Below are 22,778 nucleotides of genomic sequence, written 5' to 3'. Positions count from 1 at the left end.
GAGAGCAATGGTTTAGGGAGAGCAGGAGGTGGTGAGGGTCCACTGAGGGCCTTGGAATGAACACACCCTTCCTACATGGCCAGACCAGGAAGCAAGCATGGCAGAAAAGTGGCCAGGCGCTGGGGACAGAGGTGGGACAAGAACCCTCAGAAGACTCCCCACAGCCCCGGTCAGTAACCACAGGCTGATCACCCACTGTCACTGTGTCACCTCCCTGCTTCTCTTACTCTTCACTAGAAGGGGTTTCTCTTTTGTTCCTAGTCAGTTTAACCACTGCTGAACATTTTGTTTTTATTCCTAGTCACTTTAACCTCCTGATAATCACATTGCCAAATGTCTAATGTAGCTTTGAAGCTTCTGATACACTTTGAAGCTTTTCATGTACTTCCCACTTGCAATGTGACCCTATTTTGTTACCAGCAGCAGCATAGTTGGTCCTCAGATGTTTGTCAGTCATCTGGTTGTCACACAAATTGTCTCTGACAACATTCAGTGGGTTGAGTAAGTGATGTTAGCAAGAGCTGCACAGGAGAGAAGAGGGAAGGTTTCAGAGGGTAGATGAACAAATTGGTAATGGAATGAGGAATTGGGCAGGGGAGGTGACTATTGGAGTAACAATGTGGCAGACACCACCCGGAGACAGCTGGGCTAAAATGCCTGCTGTGCCTGTGAATCCTTGTTAATAGTGAAAGGCAGTGGAGCCTCTCTGATCTCACTGCCCCTGGCAACACAAACAATGAAAATTGCACTTCACTGAATAGCTCATCTGTCAAGGGAAAGGAGAGGTATCTTTGGACAGGCACAAAGTAGATGCTAATCTTTGGATAATGACTCATATCCCAACCCTGTAGGCTACTGATTTTCTTACACAAGCATTAATGACTCAATACTGAATGTCATTTTAAAGACACTTATTTAAAACTTGTAAAATATTTTAAATATATTCTAGTTAGCTGCTTTTGTAATGGAAAATGCTAGCGTTGACAGGCTTGGTTTTGTAGTTTTTTGGAACATGACTAACATACACATGCCTGTAAGTCGTGCTAGGGAGGTTACTTGTAGTGATTGGAAGGGTCTGTTTTCCACAGGAAACTAATAGTTTTGACAATAGTTTAGTAGGAATTAAGCCCAGGAGAGGTTTATATGATCCTTTGGTAATTAATCATCCATTCCCAGGCACTCATCAAACTTTTTTCTCCTTATTTGTGGTTCCTACATAATGTCCATTCTGATTTATAAGAGGAAACTTAGAATGGTGACACGTAAGTGCTGTGTTGGTATGCATGTGTGTCAGTGCACAGGTGTATGTAAAAGAGGGAAGAGGAAACAACAACAGAATTAAAAATAACTATAACTTATGAGAGATTTACAAAGTAATGGCTTATTTCCATTTCCTTCTGATTTTAAAGTAAGAAAAACAAAGCATCTGACACACTATAATTTGGGCCAATTCAAGGCAATTAATAAGGTCCTAAAATATTACAACAAAATTTTGTTCTAGTAAAGAATTTTGTTATGTGTTGATCAGCTTTCTGTTACTATAACAAGCATACCTGAGACAATCAACTTACAAAGAAAAAAGGTTTATTTGGGCTCACAGTTTCAGAGCCCCCAGTTCATGATCAGTTGACCCTGTTGTTTTGGGCCTGTGACAAAGTAGCACACTGTGGTGGGGATGCATGGCAGAGCAAAATCACTCACCTCAACACTGGGCAGCAAAAGAGAGAGAGGCAGATGCTGAGCTCACAGGGTCCCTCTCCAGGGCTCAGCACAGTGACTGAAATACCTCCCACCAGACCCAGCTCTGAAAGGTTCCACCACCTCCCTTTCACACCACTATGAGGACCGATCCTTTATTTAACACATGGACCTATGGGGGGGACACCCAGCATCCAACCTGTATGCAGCAAAGACCTTTACCTGTAACCTTACTCTCTAGTGTTTAAGTTGCAGTTGCCTATGAACCATACTAATACTGGGTGATCACTTCTTTTTTGCTGACAAGTTTCACAGCTGAGATATTTGGGTTTAATTTGCCCCCTGGTAATCTATTTTCACAAACATCCTTTCAATAATTATTACTAAGAGAATCTAATTAGAAGTACTAGTTGAAAAGTTTTGGACTGGGAGTCAGTACTTCAGTGTGTCCATGAGGCCTTGGGATTAAATCCTAGCACTGCAAAAAAATCTTGAATGTGGCTTCTTGGCCATCCTGTTTTCTTGGCAGTTCCAAAACTGAAGCCTGGTGTGGTGTTGTTTTAATGTACAGCAGTTCGTTCCCCGCTCTTGTTCTACACTTGTTGGCACAATGGCCAGATTTCTTTCTTTCTTTTTTTTTTCTTTGTTTTTGCAGTGCTGGGCATTCAATGACCAGATTTCTGCAGCCACATAGCACCCAATAGCCATTCACAAGGGTGATTCTTGGGATCTACCCTGAAAGAGCTGGCCACGCCATTCCTTTACACATTGTGCCTGTGCTTTCATCTGCCATCACAGGAACAAGTTTTTTTTAATCCCCAGCAGTGACAACTCAGGACTGAAGGTTTCTTTTTCCCTTTCAGGCTTCTGGCTGTGATGGATCGGAGATTCCTGATGAAGTGAAGCTGATTGGGTTTGCTCAATTGAGTGTGAGCTGATGTATGTCCCTGGCTAGCACCCTGATCTGTCCTGCCGGATTCCCTTCTTCCCCTCCCCTCCACTTCCTCCCTCCCCTCACTCCCAGTTCCCAGCAAAATTGGGAGATTGTGAAGAGGCTGGCTTCGTTGAAATGGGATAAAAATAATTTTTTAAAACTTGCAACCCTCCAAGTTCTGCTTTATTCTCTAGCAATCCACAGTACGAGAACAAGCAAATGCCACAGCTGCACGACTGTTGCTGATTTTTCCAAAAGCTATTTAATATTCTTAGCAATCAATTTGGATAGCCCTTAAGTGAAAAGAATCTGAAATACACTCAGGTGGTCCTATTTATTGGCAACAAAAAGAATTTTCTATTAGAAGCCTATTCTCCTTTCATTGTTATTATTTCTGTTATAATAGTTTAATTGTACATTTGACAGTACTGCCTCTTTTATGTTGTACTTAGAAATTAATATACTTATAAAATTAAGATTTATTAGCCAAACTTGAATTCTAGTTTTAAAACTGACTGTGAATTTTATTTTTCATATATTTATGCATTACAAAACCTTAGCTATAAGAAAAAAAGTTTTGATTATATGCTTCTTGCAGTTAATCTCTTGTTATTTAAACAAAAAAAGTTTCAGGTCTATCTTTGGAGTCTTTGTAACTTCTAATTTTTGAAATGACTGAATTAGGAATTTGGATGCTTATTCTTTTGGTTTATTTGCCTAAAATCCAATCCACAACCTGATTGTCTCTTGGGAGAGGGAGGGAGGTGCCTTGCAAACTTTCATATTAAGAATGTGCCTGAGGCTTTTTTCTTTGGAAGAGTCTCAGATCTAAAATTTCCTCTACATAAGGTGGCATATGTAAGTTTTGCTTCATTGGAACATTTAGAATGCTATAAAAATGTTGCCATTCTGTTAGATTGCTAACTATGTACTCATCTCTGATTTGGCTCTCCATAAGTGATAGGATTTGTTATTCTAAAGGTGATAAACTTGAAAATACCAGAATCTTGAGTTTTACTTGAAATTCTGCAGCATTCCCAGGTGAAGTGAAAGTAATAGAAAGGGTTTTGTGCAATGACTAGAAGATAAAAGTGCTGTTAAATTTCAAGAATAAATACTTTCAACCCAGTTAGCCTTCTGCTTGACCATGTATTATGGAAGTAATGAACCTTAGGATTTTGGAAATTGGAGTCTCAACTTTCAGGGAGATGGGCTCCCAGGATGGTACCATTGCTCTTTCCTAGCTAACCCTAGATACGGCAGCTCTTTAATGTACTTTAAAAAGCAAATATATATTACTAAGGAAAAAAAGTTATTTATAATTGCCTTGTCATAATTGTTAAGGTGTTCTAGAGCCATTTGCATACAATTTAATGTAATTTCATTCCATTCTATTGTTTACACGATTACTCAAAGATGACTGCAAATGTAAAAGGAAAATAAAAGTGTATTGCACAATGAAATTGTGTTACATTCCTTTCCTCCATGTCGTGTTATCTGCTTTGCTGCAATGATATTTAGCACTTCCATAAAACACCTAGTAAGAATTAACTAGTGAGAAGTGCCCTAGAGGAAGAGTAAGGCATCCATCCAGTCACAGAGAATTGGATTTGACAACTAACTGGAATTAGCTTGAGGAGAAAAGGCAAACATTCACACTCCATGTAGATAGCTTCTGAATTAAAGACAGCAGGGCTTCAGGGGACAATAGAGAATAATTCCTTCCAACCACTTCATTCACTTCAGTGCTAGGGATGCTGAGGCACAAGAAGTATTAAGCGACTTGTCCCAGTCCTTCACAGAGCTGCTTGCCAAGCTCGATTGCCAGGTCTCACTTTCCTGACATTTGGGACATGTTCTTTAAACAGTCTCTGTACAACTTGTGGGTAAAAACAGTGTGAGCCAGGACCATCGTCTTGTACTCAAAGAATAAAATACACATGAATACTGGAGAACTTTGCAGCCTGGTAATAAATATTATTTAATAAGGTATTTACACTCCATTTCTATATCTTTCCTTAAAACAACTTGAAGTAGCTCATGTACATTTATGTAATAGGATAAAGACTTAAAAACACGTAGAGAACTTAGGATGGAGGGACAGTAAGAATTGGTTTAGAAGACAAATGTTAAGTGTTAGAACACACAAAAATTCACCATGAGTACCTGCATGATTCCTAAAATAAGAGCTTCTTAAATACCATACTAACTATGCTAAGTGATTTACAGATAAAATCCAATGCCTATCAAAGGTCCAAAACTCTACTTTGTACAGAAATAGAAAAAAAGAATCCTGAAATTTGTGTGGAACCACAAAAGATGCTGATTGACTAAAGCACTTTTGAGCAAGAGAAAGCTGGAAACATCACACTTCCTAATTTCAAAATATGTTATTAGGTTTTAAGAATCCAAGTAGTGTGGTACTGGCATGAAAACAGACATATAGATCAAGGGAACAGGAATAAACACACATTTACAGTCAACTGATCTTTGACATTCTATATGACAAGAGTGCCAAAAATACAACAGGGAAAGGACAGTCTCTTCAATCAAATATATTGGGAAAACTGGATATCTGCACAAAGGACAATGAAATTGGACTTACCTTACTCAAAATGGATTAAAGATTTAAAATCTAAGACATGATACTGTAAAATGTCTGAAGAAAAATGCACAAAGCTCATTGGCCTTGGTCATGGAAATAATTTTTTCAGTATGACACCAAAAGCACAGCAAAAATAAACTCATGGCATTATGTCAAACCATAAAGTCTCCACACAGCAAAGGAAACAATAACAACAAAAAATGAGGATCTGTGGATTGGGAGAAAATATTTTTAAACCATGTATCTGACAAGGATTTAATATCTAATATATAAATTTAAAACTCAATACTAAAAATACTGATTAAATTGGCAAAGGACTTGAATATATTTCCAAAGATGACATACAGATGGCCAACAAGATGATGAAAAAATGCTAAACATCACTAATCATTAGGGAAATGGAAATTAAAGTGACAGGGAACTATTACCTTATGCCTGCTGGGATGGCTGTTATCAAAGATAAATGTTAGTAAGAATGTGAAGAAAAGGGAAATATTACACACTATTGGTGGGAATTGTAAATTGGTACAAACATTATGGAAAATAATATAGTGGTTCTTCAGAAATTGCAAATAGAATTACCATATGATCCAACACTTCCACTTACAGGTGTATACCCAAATGAAATGAAATCAATGTCTTAAAGACACATCTGCACTTTAATGTTGTTTGCAGCATTATTCACAATAGTTGAAAGATGGGAACAAGTGTCTATCAAAGTATGAATGGACAAGGAAATTGTTATGTACAATGTATACACCTTCAATAGAATACTATTCTGATTTTTAAAGGGGAAATTTCATGCCATTTGTAACAGAATGGATGACCTTGAAGATGCTCAGAGAAGTAAGCCAGACAGGAAAAGAATCCTGTATGATCTTACTCATATGTGGAATCTAAAAAAGTCAAGTTCACAGAATCAGAGAGTTGAATGTAGCAGCCAAAGGGAAGAGAAATGGACAGTGGTTTGTCAAAGGGCATAAAGTTCCTGTTAAGTGATTGAATAAAGTCTAGAGGTCTCATGGGTAGCTCAGTGATTATAGTTAATAGTACTGTATTGTGTACTGCACATTTGCTAAGAGTAGATCTAAAGGGTTCTCACTACATTTAAAAAGGTATACTTATGTAAAGAGATGCATTTGTTAATTAGCTTGATTGTAGTAATCAGTTCAGTATGTATATCAAAACCACATTGTACACCTTAAAGTACATAATTTTTGTTCAAAAAATAAAAATAAGGTCAGCAGAAACATTGGCCATAAGCAAATGATTTTAAAGTGACAGTTGCCCTTGTGTATTTACATAACTAAAAATCCAGGCATAATGAGTTTGATTTTAGCAGATTTTTAAAAAAATTAATGCAACAATGCTTCTTGGAGATTTTGACTTGGGATGGGATAAAATATTTTCAGCAAGAATGATTAATATGTCCAATGCATGTAAAGAAAGTGAATTATAAGAGCATATGCTTAAAATTAAATTAAACCAGTAACTCCTTCAACTCATAGACACATTATTACTATTAACACAAATTACCACCCTCCTGCAAAAAGGCTTACGCACACCTACAGGAATGAACAAGCCATAAGAGATGGTCACATTTGGGTACATTGCTGCACATCTATAGTCTCAGCTTCTTGGGAGGCTGAGGAAGAAGGATTACAAGTCTGAGGGTGACTTGGGCAATTTTACAAGACCCTGTCTTAAAATTTCAAAAGGGGCGGAACACGCCAGGTAGGCCCACTGCAGACAGGCAGGTCTGCGGATGCCCTACCAAGGTCACGAGTCACGTGGAATGTGCTGTGTTGGCCCCCTGCAGACAGGCAGCCACCTGGTTCCACACTACAAAGACACAAGAGTACACCAGACCACCATACTGAGTCCCACCGCTCCCGGCCCAAAGGTAGTGGCTTCTGAGCCGCCGTCCCACTGCTCCTGGTCCAGAGGAAGGGGCTTCCTAGCCACTATACCTCCTGCTGCTCCCAGCCCAGAGGAAAGGGCTACTGGGCCGCCTTCTGTCCCACCACTCCCAACCCAGAGGAAGGGGCATCCAGGCCACCATACCTCCCGGCACTCCCAGCCCAGAGGTAGGGGCTTCTGAGCCACCATCCTGCTACTCCTGGTCCAGAGGAAGGGGCTTCCTGGCCACCATCCCTCCCGCTGCTCCCAGCCCAGAGGAAGGGACTTCTGGGCCACCATCCCTACCACCACTCCTGGCCCCTGTCCCACCTCTCCCAGCTCAGAGGAGGTTATCTTCACAGGTGCCAGCAGCACCCCCCAGCCCCCTCAATCAAAATGAGAAAACATGTAAATAAGTCTCAAAACCAGATTTCCAGATCACCTTCAGCAACCCCAAAGGGAAATGAGATGGAACACTCTGATACTCAACCACCTGGACCCACTGAACTGGCAACAAAAGGGGATCTGGAAAAAATGAAATCAGAAATAATTTCTCAGATAAGAGGAGAGATTGTGCTCCTAGTGCAAGACATGATTAATAAATCTAGACAGGAGCTGAGGAACATGATGGAATCCCAACATAGGAAACAAATGGAATCCATAAAACAGATGCAAATAGATTTCCAGGACATGAAAAACTCCATTGAAAGTCTACACAGGAGAACGAGCCAATGTGAAGACAGAATTTCAGATATAGAAGATAAGATTGCAGTTAAAGATGAGGAAAAGAAAAATTGCTTCAAAATTATAAGGGAACACAGGAAATCAATGCAGCAGCTGCTAGACGATGCAAAGAATAACATAAGACTGATTGGAGTCAATGAAGAAACAGGAGTGATTGCAGATGACATAAAAAAACTCTTCACAGAAGTAATGGCAGAAAACTTCCCAAGGAGGGGGAAAGAACTTGACATACAGATAAGTGAGGCATATAGGACTCCAAATAGCCTTGATCAAAAAAAATCTACACATAGGCATATAATTGTTAAGATTCCAGAAACACAACAGAAGAACAAAGTTATACAAGCAGTTAGAGAAAAGAAACAAATCACATACAAAGGAAAGCCCATCAGAATCACAGCAGACTTCTCAACACAAATCATCAAGACAAGAAGAGCTTGGAGTGACATATTCCAAGCCCTAAAAGAAAACAGCCTCCAACCCAGATTGATGTACCCTGCAAAACTATCTTTCAAAATGGATGGAGAAATAAGATACTTTCATGACAAAGAGCACCTTAGGAACTTCATGAATACCAAACCAGCACTCCAAAAAATTTTACACAATATCCTAGGAACAGACATTGAGGATCACAACCCCAGGAAGCAAAGCAGAATGAACCCATCTGGCATGACAAGAAATTAAATGTAGAGGGAGAGAACCCAACAAAAAGAAAAAGTCATGGCAATGACAAGTCAATAGGTTTCAGTTAGAACCATCAATATTAATGGTCTCAATTCACCAATCAAAAGAAATAGACTGGCAGAATGGGTCAAGAAGCAAAATCTAAAAATATGCTGCATACAAGAAACACACTTAATTCAAAATGAAACTCATAGACAGAAAGTTAAAGGGTGGAAAACAATACTCCATGCGATGGAAACCCAAAAAAAAGCAGGAGTAGCTATCCTCTTTGCAGATCAAGTAGATATCAAACCCACACTGATTAAGAGAGACAAAGAAGGACACTACATCCTTGTAAAGGGAACAATCCAACAGGAAGAGATGACAATCATAAATATCTATGCACCAAACACTAGTGCGCCTAACTATATAAAACAAATACTAACGGACATGAAAAGTCATATATGCACTAATACAATTGTAGTGGGGGACCTCAACACCCCACTGTCACAAATAGATAGATCAACTAGACAAAAAGTAAGTGAAGAAATACTAGAACTCAATCAAACTCTTGAACAAATGAACTTAACAGATGTTTACCGAGTCTTCCATCCCACAAAATCAGAATACACATTCTTCTCAGCTGCACATGGGCCATTCTCCAAAATAGACCACATACTCACACATAGAACATGTTTAAGTAAGTACAAAGGAATTAAAGTTATCCCCTGCATATTATCAGACCATAATGTGATGAAATTGGAGATCATAGCAAAAGAAACTCAAAAACTTTCATAAACATGTGGAAATTGAACAACACACTTCTGAATAACCAATGGGTTACAGAGGAAATTAAGGAAGAAATCAGACAGTTCCTTCAATTAAATGACAATGACAATACAACATATTGGACTCTATGGGATACAATGAAAGCAGTCTTATGAGGGAAATTCATAGCAGTGAATACGCATATTAGGAAAACAGAACGAGCCCAATTAAACAACCTGATGCTGAACCTCAAGCTTCTAGAAAAAGAAGAGCAGGACAACCCCAAAGCTCATACAAGGGAGGAAATTATAAAGATCAGAGCAGAAATCAATGCAATGGAGACTAAGAGAACAATACAAAAAAATCAATGAAGCCAAGAGTTGGTTCTTCAAAAGAATAAACAAAATTGACAAACCCTTAGCCAACCTTATCAGAAAAAGGAAAGAAAAGGCCCAAATCCATGCAATTAAGAATGAAAAGGGTGAAATTACAACAGGCCCAGCAGAAATCCAGAGGATCATCAATACCTACTTCCAGAACCTATACGCCAATAAGATGGACAACACAGAAGAAATAGACAGATTCCTAGATACATATGAATTACCAAAGTTGAATGAAGAAGACCTAAAAATTCTAAACAACCCAATATCAACCAATGAAATTGAAAATGTAATTAAAAACTTATCAACTAAGAAAAGCCCAGGCCCTGATGGCTTCACTGCTGAATTCTACAAGACATTTAGAGAGGAACTGCTGCCACTACTGTTTAAACTCTTCCATGAAATTGAAAGGGAAGCAATACTCCCAAATTCATTCCTGGAAGCAAGCATCACCTTGATCCCCAAAGCAAAGAAAGACCCAACTGAAAAGGAGAACCATAGGCCAATCTCACTAATGAACATAGATGCACAAATCCTTAATAAAATACTGGCAAATAGAATGCAGAAGATCATCAAGATCATACACCCTGATCAAGTGGGATTCATCCCAAGGATGCAGGGATGGTTCAACATACGCTAATCAATCAATGTAGTACATTATATCAATAGAGCCAAGGACAAAAACCATATGATTATCTCCATAGATGCAGAAAAAGCATTTGACAAAATCCAACATGCATTTATGATAAAAACCCTACAAAAAATTGGAATAGATGGTCTCTACCTCAAACTGATAAAAGCCATCTATGAAAAACCAATAGCCGATATCATACTAAATGGTCAAAAACTGAAATCCTTCACACTAAAATCAGGAACAAGACAAGGATGTCCACTATCACCACTGTTGTTCAATATAGTTCTGGAAACATTAGCCACAGCAATTAGACAAGAGAAAGAAATAAAAGGAATAAAGATAGGAAATGAAGAAGTCAAATTGTCATTATTTGCAGAAGACCTCTTCTCTGAAAACTATAGCATTCTGAAAAGAGAGATTGAAGATGATATCAGAAAATGGACAGACATCCCCTGCTCCTGGGTAGGAAGGAGTAATATAGTGAAAATGGCCATACTTCCAAAACTGCTATATAGATTTAATGCAATTCCAGTTGAGATCCCAGCAGCATACTTCATGGACCTTGAGAAAACAATCCCAAAATTTATTTGGAACAAGAAGACACCCAGAATAGCAAAAGCAATTCTAGGTAACAGAGACATGGCAGGGGGTATCACAATCCCCAACCTGCAGCTATACTACAAAGCTACTGTGATATAAAAACAGCATGGTACTGGCAAAGAAACAGACCTGAGGACCAGTGGAACAGATTACAAAATGCAGAAACAACGCCAGGCACACTTAGCCATCTCATCTTCAATAAAGGAGCCAAACACCCTCACTGGAGGAAAGATAGCCTCTTTAATAAATGGTGCTGGAAAAATCGGGTTTCAAGTTGCCAAAGATTAAAACTAGACCTATATCTTTCACCATGCACTAAACTAAAATCAAAGTGGATTAAAGATCCAAATATTAAAATAGAAATGCTGAATCAGCTGGAAGAGAGATTAGGTAGAACTCTTGAAGACATCGGTGTAGAAAAAGATTTTATGAACAAAACCTCAGTTGCCCATGAACTAGCACAAACAATCAACAAGTGGGATCTCTTCTTATTAAAAAGCTTCTGCACAGCAAGAGAAAGCACCAGCGATATGAAGAGACAACCCACAATGTGAGAAAAAATCTTCACCTGCTTTTCCTCAAAGGTCTACTATCTCGAATCTATAAAGAACTTAAAAAGATCAGACCTCCCAAATTTAAAGACCCAATCCAAAAATGGGCATCTGAAATGAACAGACATTTCTCACACAAAGAAGTAGAAATAGCAAATAAATACAGGAAAAAATATTCAACATCACTGGTCATTCGAGAGATGCAAATGAAAACAACACCGAGATTCCACCTCATTCCAGAAAGAATGGCTGCTATCATGAAATCAACCAATAACAAATGCTGGAGGGGCTGTGGGGAAAGAGGAACCCTGCTCCACTGCCAGTGGGAGTGTAGACTGGTGCAAACACTGTGGAAATCAGTATGGAGATACCTCAAAGAACTAGGACTGGAAGACCCATTTGACCCGGATATTCCCCTCCTGTGAATCTTCCCCAGAGAATTAAAAGAATCATACCACAGTGATATATGTGCACCCATGTTCATAGCAGCACAGTTTGTGATAGCTAAAACTTGGAAACAGCCCAAATGCCCATCAACTGGAGACTGGATAAAGAAAATGTGGTTTTTTTAATAAAATGGAGTACTACTCAGCCATAAAAAATGAGAAATTAGAGACATTTATAGCTAAGTGGATGCACATTGAGGTGATACTCTTAAGTGAAATAAATAGGACACACATGTATAAATACCAAATAGTTTCTCTGGTGTGAGAAACGGAAAGTGTAAATAAGGACTAAAATGTATAATAGGTCATGTGAAATAGGAAGAAAAGGGGCAAAGGGGAAGGAAATGGGAGGGGTAGGGGAAAGGATAGAAGGGAATGGGATTAATATGAGAGAATGGAAAAATAAGAACAAAATCTTTGTAAATAGGGAGGGATGGAGGGGTGGAAGGGAGGGCTGGGCAAGGGTGAAAAGTAAGAACCAAGAGAGACTATGTAAAGGTGCAAATTTCCAATGATGAATGTCATTATATTGTATACCTAAAATGTACCAATGATTAGAATGACTAATTGATAATGCAAATTAGGAAGAAAAGGTCCAAAGGGGTAGGGCTAGTGGGAGGGGCAGGGGAAAGGAAAGAAGGGAAAGGAAAAATGCTGAGAAATGGAAAAAATGGAAATAAAGTCTTTGTAAATAGGGAAGGGTGGAGGGCGTGAAGGGAGGGCTAGGAATGGGGAAAAAATACAAACCAAGATGCATTATGTAAAGGTACAATTCCCAATGAGAAATGTAATTGTGTTGTGTACCTAAAATGTACCAATAAAAGAATTTAACAACAACAACAAACAATTTCAAAAGGGCTAGGGACATAGCTCTGTGATGGAGTGCTTGTCTAGTGTATGAGGCTCTGGGTTCAGTACCTAGTGTAACACAAAAAATAAATGGTCACAAGTACCTGTTTCCAAAATGTCCCAGTGATTGCCTAGATACTATTTGACTACAGAGAAAATACATTTATATGGTCTTTTGTCTGCCTTCTTCCTTATCTGCCAAACCTACCAGCCCAATGGATGCTAGACCAAATGAGCAACCTCAGGTAAACATGGATCATAGAGCCAATAAAGGCACACAGAACATACCCCCTCCATGAATGAGGCATACAAAGCAAGCATCATTAGCTGAAGAGGCTTACTGAGCCCATGTAATTTAACTCATAAGTCGTCAAAGGGCCAGGAATGTTATAAAAGTTATAAGCTTACACTATTATTAATTGAATTTGCTATAGAATCATGAAAAGTCAGTGATAGAATAATTATTCCTATAATTCACCTACCCCTCATATAGAATATCAGTTTAGGAAATCAAGACTAGTATCACAGAGGAAAATTATTACAGAGGAAATTTATTGTCTAAATAGAATATTCAGTAAACTAATAGACCCATAACCTCGAAGAAGTAGAACAGTAAGTCTTCTGGTAAAAATGGCATAGTCAATACGCTATCTAACCTTGACCAAAACAAACAATTTGGTATTGAATCATTGTGGCAGCAGCATTTCGATGATTTCACATAAAATTCAAAATGAACATGTAATCAGAATGAGGTTGAGTATGTTCAGGTTTTCACATGCCTGTCTTTTCTCCAAATTTTGTGGGATTTTACTAAAGGAAATAAGTGAATCAAAATGAAATGAAAGACTGAGGAAAAGGACAAGCATGGGTCATATAGTAAAATGACGGTGCTGTTCTCACTTTCCAGTAAAGCCTGAATTCAGTGGCACCACTCTAGTGTCCCATCTTGTATCATTGTGTGAAGCATGGCTCTATACGGTATTGACTGACTCACCCAGTAGTCCCGTGATAGTGTATATGTGTACCTATAGTGTAAGATCAGACTGTGGCTTGTGCCAAAACGTTTGAAAAGCACTGCATTAAACCACTTTGAGTGTTTCTTGGGGAATCAGCCAAACTTGTGACTCAAAGCAGTCACTCTGTTAAGCACTTTCCATCTCCCCTCTTTACTTTTGTGGTCCTCGGGATGAGCTCAGGGCCTCATGTATGTTAGTCTAGCACTCTGCCACTGAACTACATCTTAGTCCTTTTTAAGTTTTACTTTGAGACACAGTCTTGGTAAGTAGCCCAGTCTGGCCTCAAACTTGTGACCCTTTTTCCTCAGCCTTCCGGGTAGCTGCAGTTACAGCTGTGTGCCATCATCTCCTTTAATCTTAAACACTGTCTGTTAGATCTCGTCATTCCCACTTTTAAAATAATAAAACCAAGGCTTGGAAAGACAAAGTGGCCTGAGATAAGACAGTAAGTATTGCAATACAAAGTGGAAATTTAAATGAAGGTATATGTGGTTCTGAAGCCCATATTCTTATCAAAGGAGACAACCTCCTACTATAATGCAAGCAACATTTTATTGCAGGTTTGCTCTAGACCAAGCATTAAAGGGTTTTCCCTCATTATCTTCTAAAACTTGAACTCTAGGAAGTCAGTTTTATCACATGCATCTTATGGATTAGGAAATAGATGTACAGAGTTCTTACGTAACTAACTCCTCTAAGGCCGGGATTTGAACCTAAATCAGCCTGACTCCAAAGCATTTCCATTCTACTATGCTGCCTCTCAGCGCAAATCCAGGATTTGTAGGGCCTGAGGTTTGTATGGTTTGGGGTTGAGAAACCAGTTTTGGGTCCAAAATTATGTGTAGAATATTAGGCAGAGAGGCGTCTTGGCAGGGGCCCTGAAGCATGTCCCTGATAATTGCCACTGTGCCGTAGATATTACCTTGCTTTTTATTTCATTATTTATATTATAACTTTTTTGTTCAGAGACTTTTGTGATCTGGCTTGTAAATCTAGGAAGGTAAATAATTTTCCTGAAATCAAAGAACCAGACACAATTGTATGAGAAGAGATAGCTTCAGTTTGATTTTTAAAATCTTAAATAACATTAGCAAAACTAGAATATTGAAATGAAAATTAAACTAATTACATTCTGTGATATTAATATGTAAAATCCAAATGCCTTCTGCTCAGGCTTTCTTGCTATCTGCAAGTGTGACCTCACTGAAGTTCCATTTCACTTCACTTGGGCTTGGTGTACTCATTTTTAGATTGAGGGGGATTAATTAGTTGATCATTAACTTCTTTTCCAACATGAACATTCTAGGGGCCTAATTGAGCAGAGGCAGGAATAAACGGGTTGCTGCTTGACTGAACTGGTTGGTCCATTCAGCCTACAGTTGAGCTGCTGTTGAATTAGGTTTTAGAAATTCCAATCAGCTAATTAGGATCTTTTGTTATGGCAAAGAATTATACAGAGTTAGGACAAATCTAATAGAAGTTAAAAGGAGGTGGAGGGTTAGAGCTCCATCATGCAGCTTTATTGCTTTTCACTTTCTTCCCTGGGGTCTCTTAGCTGATGAGTGGAGAGTGACAGAACCAGAAGACACCTATTCTCCACACTGCAGGAATCATCAGACAGTTGGTTCTGGTCTCAAGTGTCCATTGGTGAAAGGGTTTGTGTGTGTGTGTGTGAATAATATCTGAGACATGGTCCTTTTCCTCTCCTCCTCCTCCTCCTCCTCCTCCTCCTCCTCCTCCTCCTCCTCCTCCTCTTCCTCCTCCTCCTCCTAGATATGGCCAAGAGCTTGGGTGTGATCATGTGGGTAAAAGCAGTCCAGTGTACTTGTTGACTCTTTGGGTTCAACTCAAAACCCCAATCTTGTGAGACAGAGCAGAAGGACCTGACATGCTCTAAGAGGTATTTTAAAAAAATTTTTCCGGCAGCTGCCTTCAAATGCCTTGCAACTGGCCAAGGCTATATCAGATACTCCATGGCCACTCTGGCAGATACTTGCTTTGGATACAGCAAGCTTCAGTCGTGGGTCCATTCCAGATGACTCTACCCTGCAACTTCTCTGGATGACTCCAACTCTCTCAGCCAACCTTAATCAGGTCTGTGAGGAGCCCCTCCTCTACCCATGATTAAACAGAAAGCCTGACACTGCCCATGTACAAGCCCGCCTTTGCTTTTTTCCTATATAGGCAATCATACCTTTAGTGAGTCAGTCTATGTATTGTTCCCTCATATGTTAGAGCATAAACCTTATAAAGCGTCTTTTGGATGGCACATTTTTGCCTATTTGTGATTTTTCTCAAACAGAACGTGTTCAGAACACTAAAATCTGGTTAAAGCTGTGGAAAATGGCCAGCAGCTGGGGCTGGTAACAGTGAGGACAGCAGCAGCAGAGAATAAAGGAGAACATTGGGGAGCTGCTGGGAGCTGCCATCTCCAATCACTAGAAGAGTACCTGAGGGCAATTGGTACCTGAGGGCTCTCATTGCCAGAAGAATGCAGGAGGGCCATTAACTCTAAGAGCTGATAGTCAATGGGATTCAAAGCTCAAAAATATAGACCCTAAAATAGCTATACTTTGCCTTTTTGTGATGTCTACCTGAATTGACCAAAGAACCCTCTGCTGATTGAAGTTACTTAGCAATTGCATAGTTCTAGTATTTCTGCGTTTTCATTTTGTGAATGGTTAATAATATTAAGATAGATAACACTAAAAACAGCAACCATAATGCTTTCCATATTCCAGGTACCTCTCATATGTATTATATTGCTTAGACTTAATGTAATTATGCAAGGTAGGCAAGCCTGCATCCAATTTATAGATAAAGGACATGTGGTTCAGAGAGTAACTTATCCATGAATGCACAGCTAGTAAACAACAGAACTGAAATTTAAATTCACATATATCTTCTTATCATTCCACATTGCCTAAAAGTTAAATCTGCATTTTCCTTATTTATTATGCCATTTAATTGGCTTTCAACACACCATTATAGTTGTTTCAAATGAAGCTTGGTGATGTTAAATTATTTGGTATAGATCGGTGGTGGTAAAACTTTTAGAGACTGAGTGCCAAACTGCAACCCAAACCCCATTTATTTATCGCAAAGTGCCAACACTGCAATTAAACCTGAATACTGAAGTTTTAGTTTGGAAAACCCCCACAAAACTCTACATTAGTATCTTTTGTCTTAAAAAAAAATACAATAACCTGAATACCATAGGTTTACCATCGCTGGTATAGACCTTTACTCAAAATGTGTTGGAAAATCCAATAATGTAACTAGTAAAATAAACTCAAAGAAAAAAACCATCATCAGAAAGATATTGTAGAAAGTCAATGGTTGCAATAAGGCAGCAATGAATCCAGGCTGTAAAAATTTCAAATGGTAGTTGCAGGCAGATCAAGAAAAGGACAATCTGGCTGGGTAGTAACATTTTCAGCTTTTCCTCACTGTTGGCAACCCTTCAAAATGACTTCAATAAAAGGAATTAGTAGTAGACTGTGATAGCACCATAGTCAGCTTTGCAAAATGAACTTAAAACTGATTGACAGATAAGTAGACTTTTAGTAGCAAATTCCTAAAAAGATCAGCCAGGAGCTGTGAAACATAGAATGATTCTTTACTGTGGGTTAAAAGAGAAAAGGATTGACTTCCCCATCTCCAGAGCCACCTTAAGGACCAATTTATTCTTGAACTTTTCAGTACCAGCATGGTAAAGAATTTTAAATGTTTCCTTGAAATATCACCTGGATAATACTCACTACCATGAGGATCACTTTTAAATTTAAATCCAGCCCTTCGTTTTAAACAGCTCTCTGTTTTCCATCAGGAAGACAAGGAACTTGTTTTTAAGCAATGAGATAAAGCTTAACTCATATAAAGAGCCCTCTGAGTTTCAGGAATTAGTTCATCGTTGCCTTTTAAAAGGCTATAATCAGTGTCTATGCTCCATTTGCACAAGGACACTTTGCCTTTTCTCATGGTAGACATGGCCGATCTGTCACAGTGCTTATGCTCATTAAGCCTTAGAACTATCATTACAACTGGCTCTTGTGAATTGTCATGAGCACAAGAACCGCATGTCTATTATTCACAACCATATATAGTAAGTCTCCACTTACTAATGAGTTCTATTCCAGGAGAACTTTTGTAAGTTGGATTCGTTTGTAAATTGGAGAGAGTGAGTCTTATACATCTTTGACACAAATGTACAACGTAAAGCATAAAAAAACCCAAACACACACAAAAATACAGGAAATCCCCGATTATACTATACTACTGTACACTGTTGAACTGTACAGTAAGCACACAGCAGCAAAATAATGACAATGTTCAGCAGACATGCAAGCAACTTGTGATTTGTTCACATCTATGAATGTTCATAATGTGGGATCTGTTCATATCTGTGAAAGTTTGCAACTTGAGTGTTCATAAGTTGGGGACTTACTGTACACAGAACTTAGCTTTTTAGTAATTATGTGACATTTTTGAATGAATGGTCATAATCTAGAATGAATAATCTAGAGTGAATAATCTAGAGTAATCTAGAATGAATGAATGGCTGATCTAGACCAATTCATTCAAATTTAGACTCATTGGATATACTTTAATAGGTCACAGGATTTCAGAGATCATCTGACAGACACTCCTGGCAGTCCTTTTTGGAAGTCATGCTTCTATCTTCCAGTCTTGTATTACTTATCATCTACACACTGGGCCAGGAATTTAGCTCAGTGGTGTCGACATCTGGCTGGCAAGCACAAGGTCCTGAGTTTGATACCCAGTACTGGGGGGAAAAAAAGATCTTATAATCTACACAGAAAGAAATTTCCCCTGTGATTAAAGGAGAAAGATCATGCAAATATGAGATCAGACAGTTTTCTAAGTGGTGGCAGAGCTCATGTTTCTGAAGCTTTTAATCATAATGAGAATATATTCAATGTAGTATAATCCCAAAAATGTCATCCCACCTGGCTTGGAAGAAGCACACAAGTACACAAGCAAATATTTGCTATATAAACTTACCAAATCTTACCAAATCACCTTGAAGCCCTCTGCTGCAGAGAAATGATACATTTTTCAACAATGAGCAAACCTGGGAACTTTCTCTCTACCTGTTTTCGGTGCTGAAGACTGTTGAAGCTGAGGCTCCATCTTCATTCCTTGTCCTTGAGTTTGCAGCTGATGCCTGTGAGGTGATCATATTTGTAAAGTAATCCTCAAGAAGCCCTTTGACCAAGGGCCACATAAAATGAGGGAAGAGAGCCAAGCACTCAGCTGTGACTTCCTCAAACATAATCTACAAATGCCTTGTCTGCTCAGCTCAGAACACATGAGGATGGGGGAGTACTCAAAATTTCTCCGATCTCCTTTTCTTACTTGAATATGAAGCTCTGTATTACCTTGTATTAACCTTGAGAAAATACAATCAGCCCCTGACCCATAAAAACTTACTTGCAAGTTGAATACTCTGTCCCCTTTCCTCCTAGCTTGTCCTTACCAAAGACTCCCTTGCTGTGCTAGAAGATAGGATGGAAAACTAAAGATCCTGAAGTGACCTTGCCGACTTTACTTTCTGTTCCCTCCATCCCAGCCTCCCTGCTGTTCATATAACCTGCCAGTATCTGCTTCAGCCCTTTCTTTGGAGACTGGCTTCTTTCAGAACTTCTCAACAAAATTCCTCCTCTTCAAGTCTCTGCACAAATGTTGCTTCCTCAGTGTGGTCTCCCTGAATTTTAGTTAAATGGCAACCTTCAGCCTACCTGTCCAGTACTCTTGATTCCTCTTAACCCGTTTCTTTTTCTTGTCTCAAAGCACGTATCACCTTCTAACAGCCTACAAAATTTACTTATGTTTAATGCAAGCTGTCTCAGCTGCTTCACAAGGTTAGAGACCTTTTTTATTTACTGATGTAATCGAGCTCCCAGAACAGCAAGGAGGATATTATAGGCTCTCAGTAAATATTTGTGGATGGATAGACGAAGGACTTTTTAAAGTGAAAACATGGGAGAGTTGTGAAACAACAACAAGAGCCACGAGACTAAGGAAACACCATCCTAGAGGGATTTTTTTTTTTTATGGTACTGGGAATTAAACTCAGGGCCATCAAGTGTCCCACTGAGCTATGGCCTTAGCCCTTTTTAGTTTTTAATTTTTTGTTTTTAATTTTGAGACAAGACCTTGCTAACTCACTAAGTCACCCAGTTAGACTTGAACTTGTGATCCTTCTCCCCCAGCAGAGTACTGGGATTATAAGGATGTGTTGCCATGCCGGCTGATCCTGGAGCTTTTTATTTCCTGTTTTTACAAACCCTAAAACTTTAACAATTAAGAATTTATTTGATTTAAGGGATAGTTTTTAAAATACCCATGCTACATAGTAGTGGTGCCAAGAACTGCCAGCTATTTGCACACTTCTGTGAATCCATTTCAGCTCATCACTCCACTCATCTCTAGTAGAGATCAACTCTGGTGAGAATGGGACTGTCAGAGGGACCCTTGGATACCCTGAAACACAGAGCATTTTAGGGACCATGGCAATCCTTGCTGGGAACCTAAAGCAGCATAATAAGGCTGAGCCTGAAGGGGTGGAAATGGAAAAGGCATATTTACATATTAATGCTTAGTTTCTGTGATGATCTTTTAAAAATCCCTCCAAGAGAAGCTTGTTTAGATCAGTGACCTCTTCCCTTAAATCATCACCATCTGTTGGCCAAGTGTTGCCTATGTTCCAAAATGTGCCCAGCAGGAGCTTGGTGCAGGAGTAAATGGGACTGGGGATAGGCATTTGATTTCCTGGCTCGGCTGGTGTGTCTCTTGCCAGGAGACTGAAAATGCTTACCAGATTTGCTTCATCTAAGACTGACTGTGTTTCCCATGCAGCACTCTACAGGCTGTTCCAGCTGATGAACTATCCAGGTTTTCCTGCCCAACATTGTGCACTTCCATAATTCATTTGGCCACCAAGAATAATGCCAATATTATAGCCCACACAAAGTCACTTTATGGCTATTTGATGATTGTTAGATTGTTGATGGGCAAGCTGTTTTTAGAATCCACAGATCATCCCTTAGTAGCTAGATATTTCAGACCCATCAAAGACCTGAACCAAACAATTTTAGGATAATGGTGGTCATGGGGTTGGCACAAGCAGCAGTGCATTGAGGGGCTTGTGCTTAAAAGTTTGTTGTCATTATAGTCATTCTAATTGTATAACCCTGGAGAAGCTGAATGAAATCATTTTCCTTTAATCTTTCCTGGCAACCAAATGGCTAATTGTAGTATGATTTGAGATTTTTGAGTAAATAGGGAAGAGAAGATGGGATGAGAAAACTCACGGATTCCCAAGGCATGGTGTGCCTGTGAGCCAGTGGAGGGATGTCTTTCCAGAAAGGCTGAAAATTCCTCCATAGACTACTCTGGAGTTAAAGTCTTCTACAGTAAATCACATTAGTTACTATTTACAGATGCTCACTCCTTATCAAGCATTGTACAGGCAAGCTTTCATTTAATCCTCCCATATACTTGAGCAATTATAAGACAACTAGTTGTGTTAGCTAGTTGTGTAACTGCCCAGAGTCCCAAAGAGGGAAAGAGGAAACGCGAGGGCCCAGTCCCCTGGCAAATTGACAACCGTGCCACTCATTCACATGAGTGCACTGTCTCCACCCAGAAGCCACAAGGGGACCTAAGGCTGTTGGCCTGTCTGTTTTAGAAGATTGTTTTGTACCACAAATTTCCCTCAGGAGAGCTCTGTGTCAGGTTCCCAGCTATATATTCCACTGATACAAGAAGAGTAGAATGAGCTTTTTTAATGAAAAAAAAGTGTTTTTAATAAAAGCATTAACTTTTAGCCTAAGGTAGACTGTCCATGACCAGAAAGGTGTGTCCAGCTTCCCCATGAAGAAATGAAATTTGTTTCAGCATTCCCAAGTTGTCTTTCTCCTCTCATTTAGCAAAGCACTTTTGCCATTGGACCCTGCAGGCTTCAAGAAATAAAAGGCAATGCAGATAAGGCAAGGTCTCGGTTTGTTTCCTTCACAAAATGAACCAAATGTTTTCTCTCTTAATGCAAATGCCGGGAGAGTTGTCATTAGTTGGTAGCACTGATACAGGAATTAGTGACTTCACATTGTTTCCTTTAGTGTTTTTAAAATAGGTTAATGTGAAAAAACGTTACATTTCTCTCTTATCAAATGCCTTTGGGAATGTGAAAATGAATAATGTGGATGAAAATGGGGGAAATGGCTGAAATAAATGCTTTTCTCTGCTTGATCCAGGACAGGATATAAGGGCCCTAGCACTCTGTAATTTGGAGGGGCTTCTGGAAAGGAGCCATGTGTTTAAAAATTAAGTATGTGTTGAGTTTTGATGGTAAACTTTGTAAGTACTTATGCCATTGGGTATCACAGAAGGAGCGTTAAATTAGAAAGCCTATAAAACAACAGAAGCAAGAGAAAAAATAAAGAGTAAAATTGTTCTCTTAATTTTTTCTTGCCCCTTTAAATGCCCTACATCCATTTGGTGACTTCATGAAGAAGCTCTGTACTCCACATGCTTCCCTTGGTGTGATTCACATGGTATAGCTACCACGAAGAAAGGTCTTAAAAGACAATCTGCAGTGGGTTTTATAAAAATGATGGCACAAAACAAAAGCTACAAAAGTCCACAATTTTAAAACGAAGCCTATATTTTCTAAATATATTAATTTTTCTGAAATTTTAATATTTTACAAATTTCAATATTTTACAAAAAGCACACTTTAAAACTAATCAACAAGAAAATAAGTGAAAATAGAAGGAAAAAAAAGAAACAAAACTTTTGTACATGGGGAGGGGAGAGGGCTTGAGAAGGTAAAGATAAAAAAAGCAGTTATATATAAAAAACTAATCAAATGCTAGGGAATTATTGGTCTCTAGGAAAGGCATTAAAACTATAGTTTTTGCACTCTTACCTTATTCCTCCAATCCTATTGTAGAACAATATTCCAGATAT

At 38.9% G+C, this 22,778-nt stretch overlaps 1 protein-coding gene across 3 annotated transcripts in view; it reads left to right on the top strand.

Moving 5' to 3' along the window:
- Nucleotides 1-4,095, top strand: part of Stk39 (serine/threonine kinase 39) — a 284,753-nt gene extending 280,658 nt beyond the window's left edge. For all 3 annotated transcript variants that reach the window (XM_004857609.3, XM_087199904.1, XM_087199899.1), the window contains one exon: nucleotides 2,562-4,095. In XM_004857609.3, the coding sequence (XP_004857666.1) occupies nucleotides 2,562-2,636 (75 nt within the window). In that variant the 3' untranslated portion in view covers nucleotides 2,637-4,095. The remainder of the gene's footprint in view (nucleotides 1-2,561) is intronic.
- The last annotated feature ends 18,683 nt before the right edge of the window (nucleotides 4,096-22,778 follow it).

Source organism: Heterocephalus glaber, unplaced genomic scaffold (genome assembly GCF_053883595.1).
Source record: "Heterocephalus glaber isolate CG9 unplaced genomic scaffold, H.glaber_assembly_v1.0 deba00000347, whole genome shotgun sequence".
Lineage (NCBI taxonomy): Eukaryota > Metazoa > Chordata > Mammalia > Rodentia > Bathyergidae > Heterocephalus > Heterocephalus glaber.
Note: the sequence above shows the minus strand (reverse complement) of the source record. Positions and strands in the feature narration are given on the sequence as shown.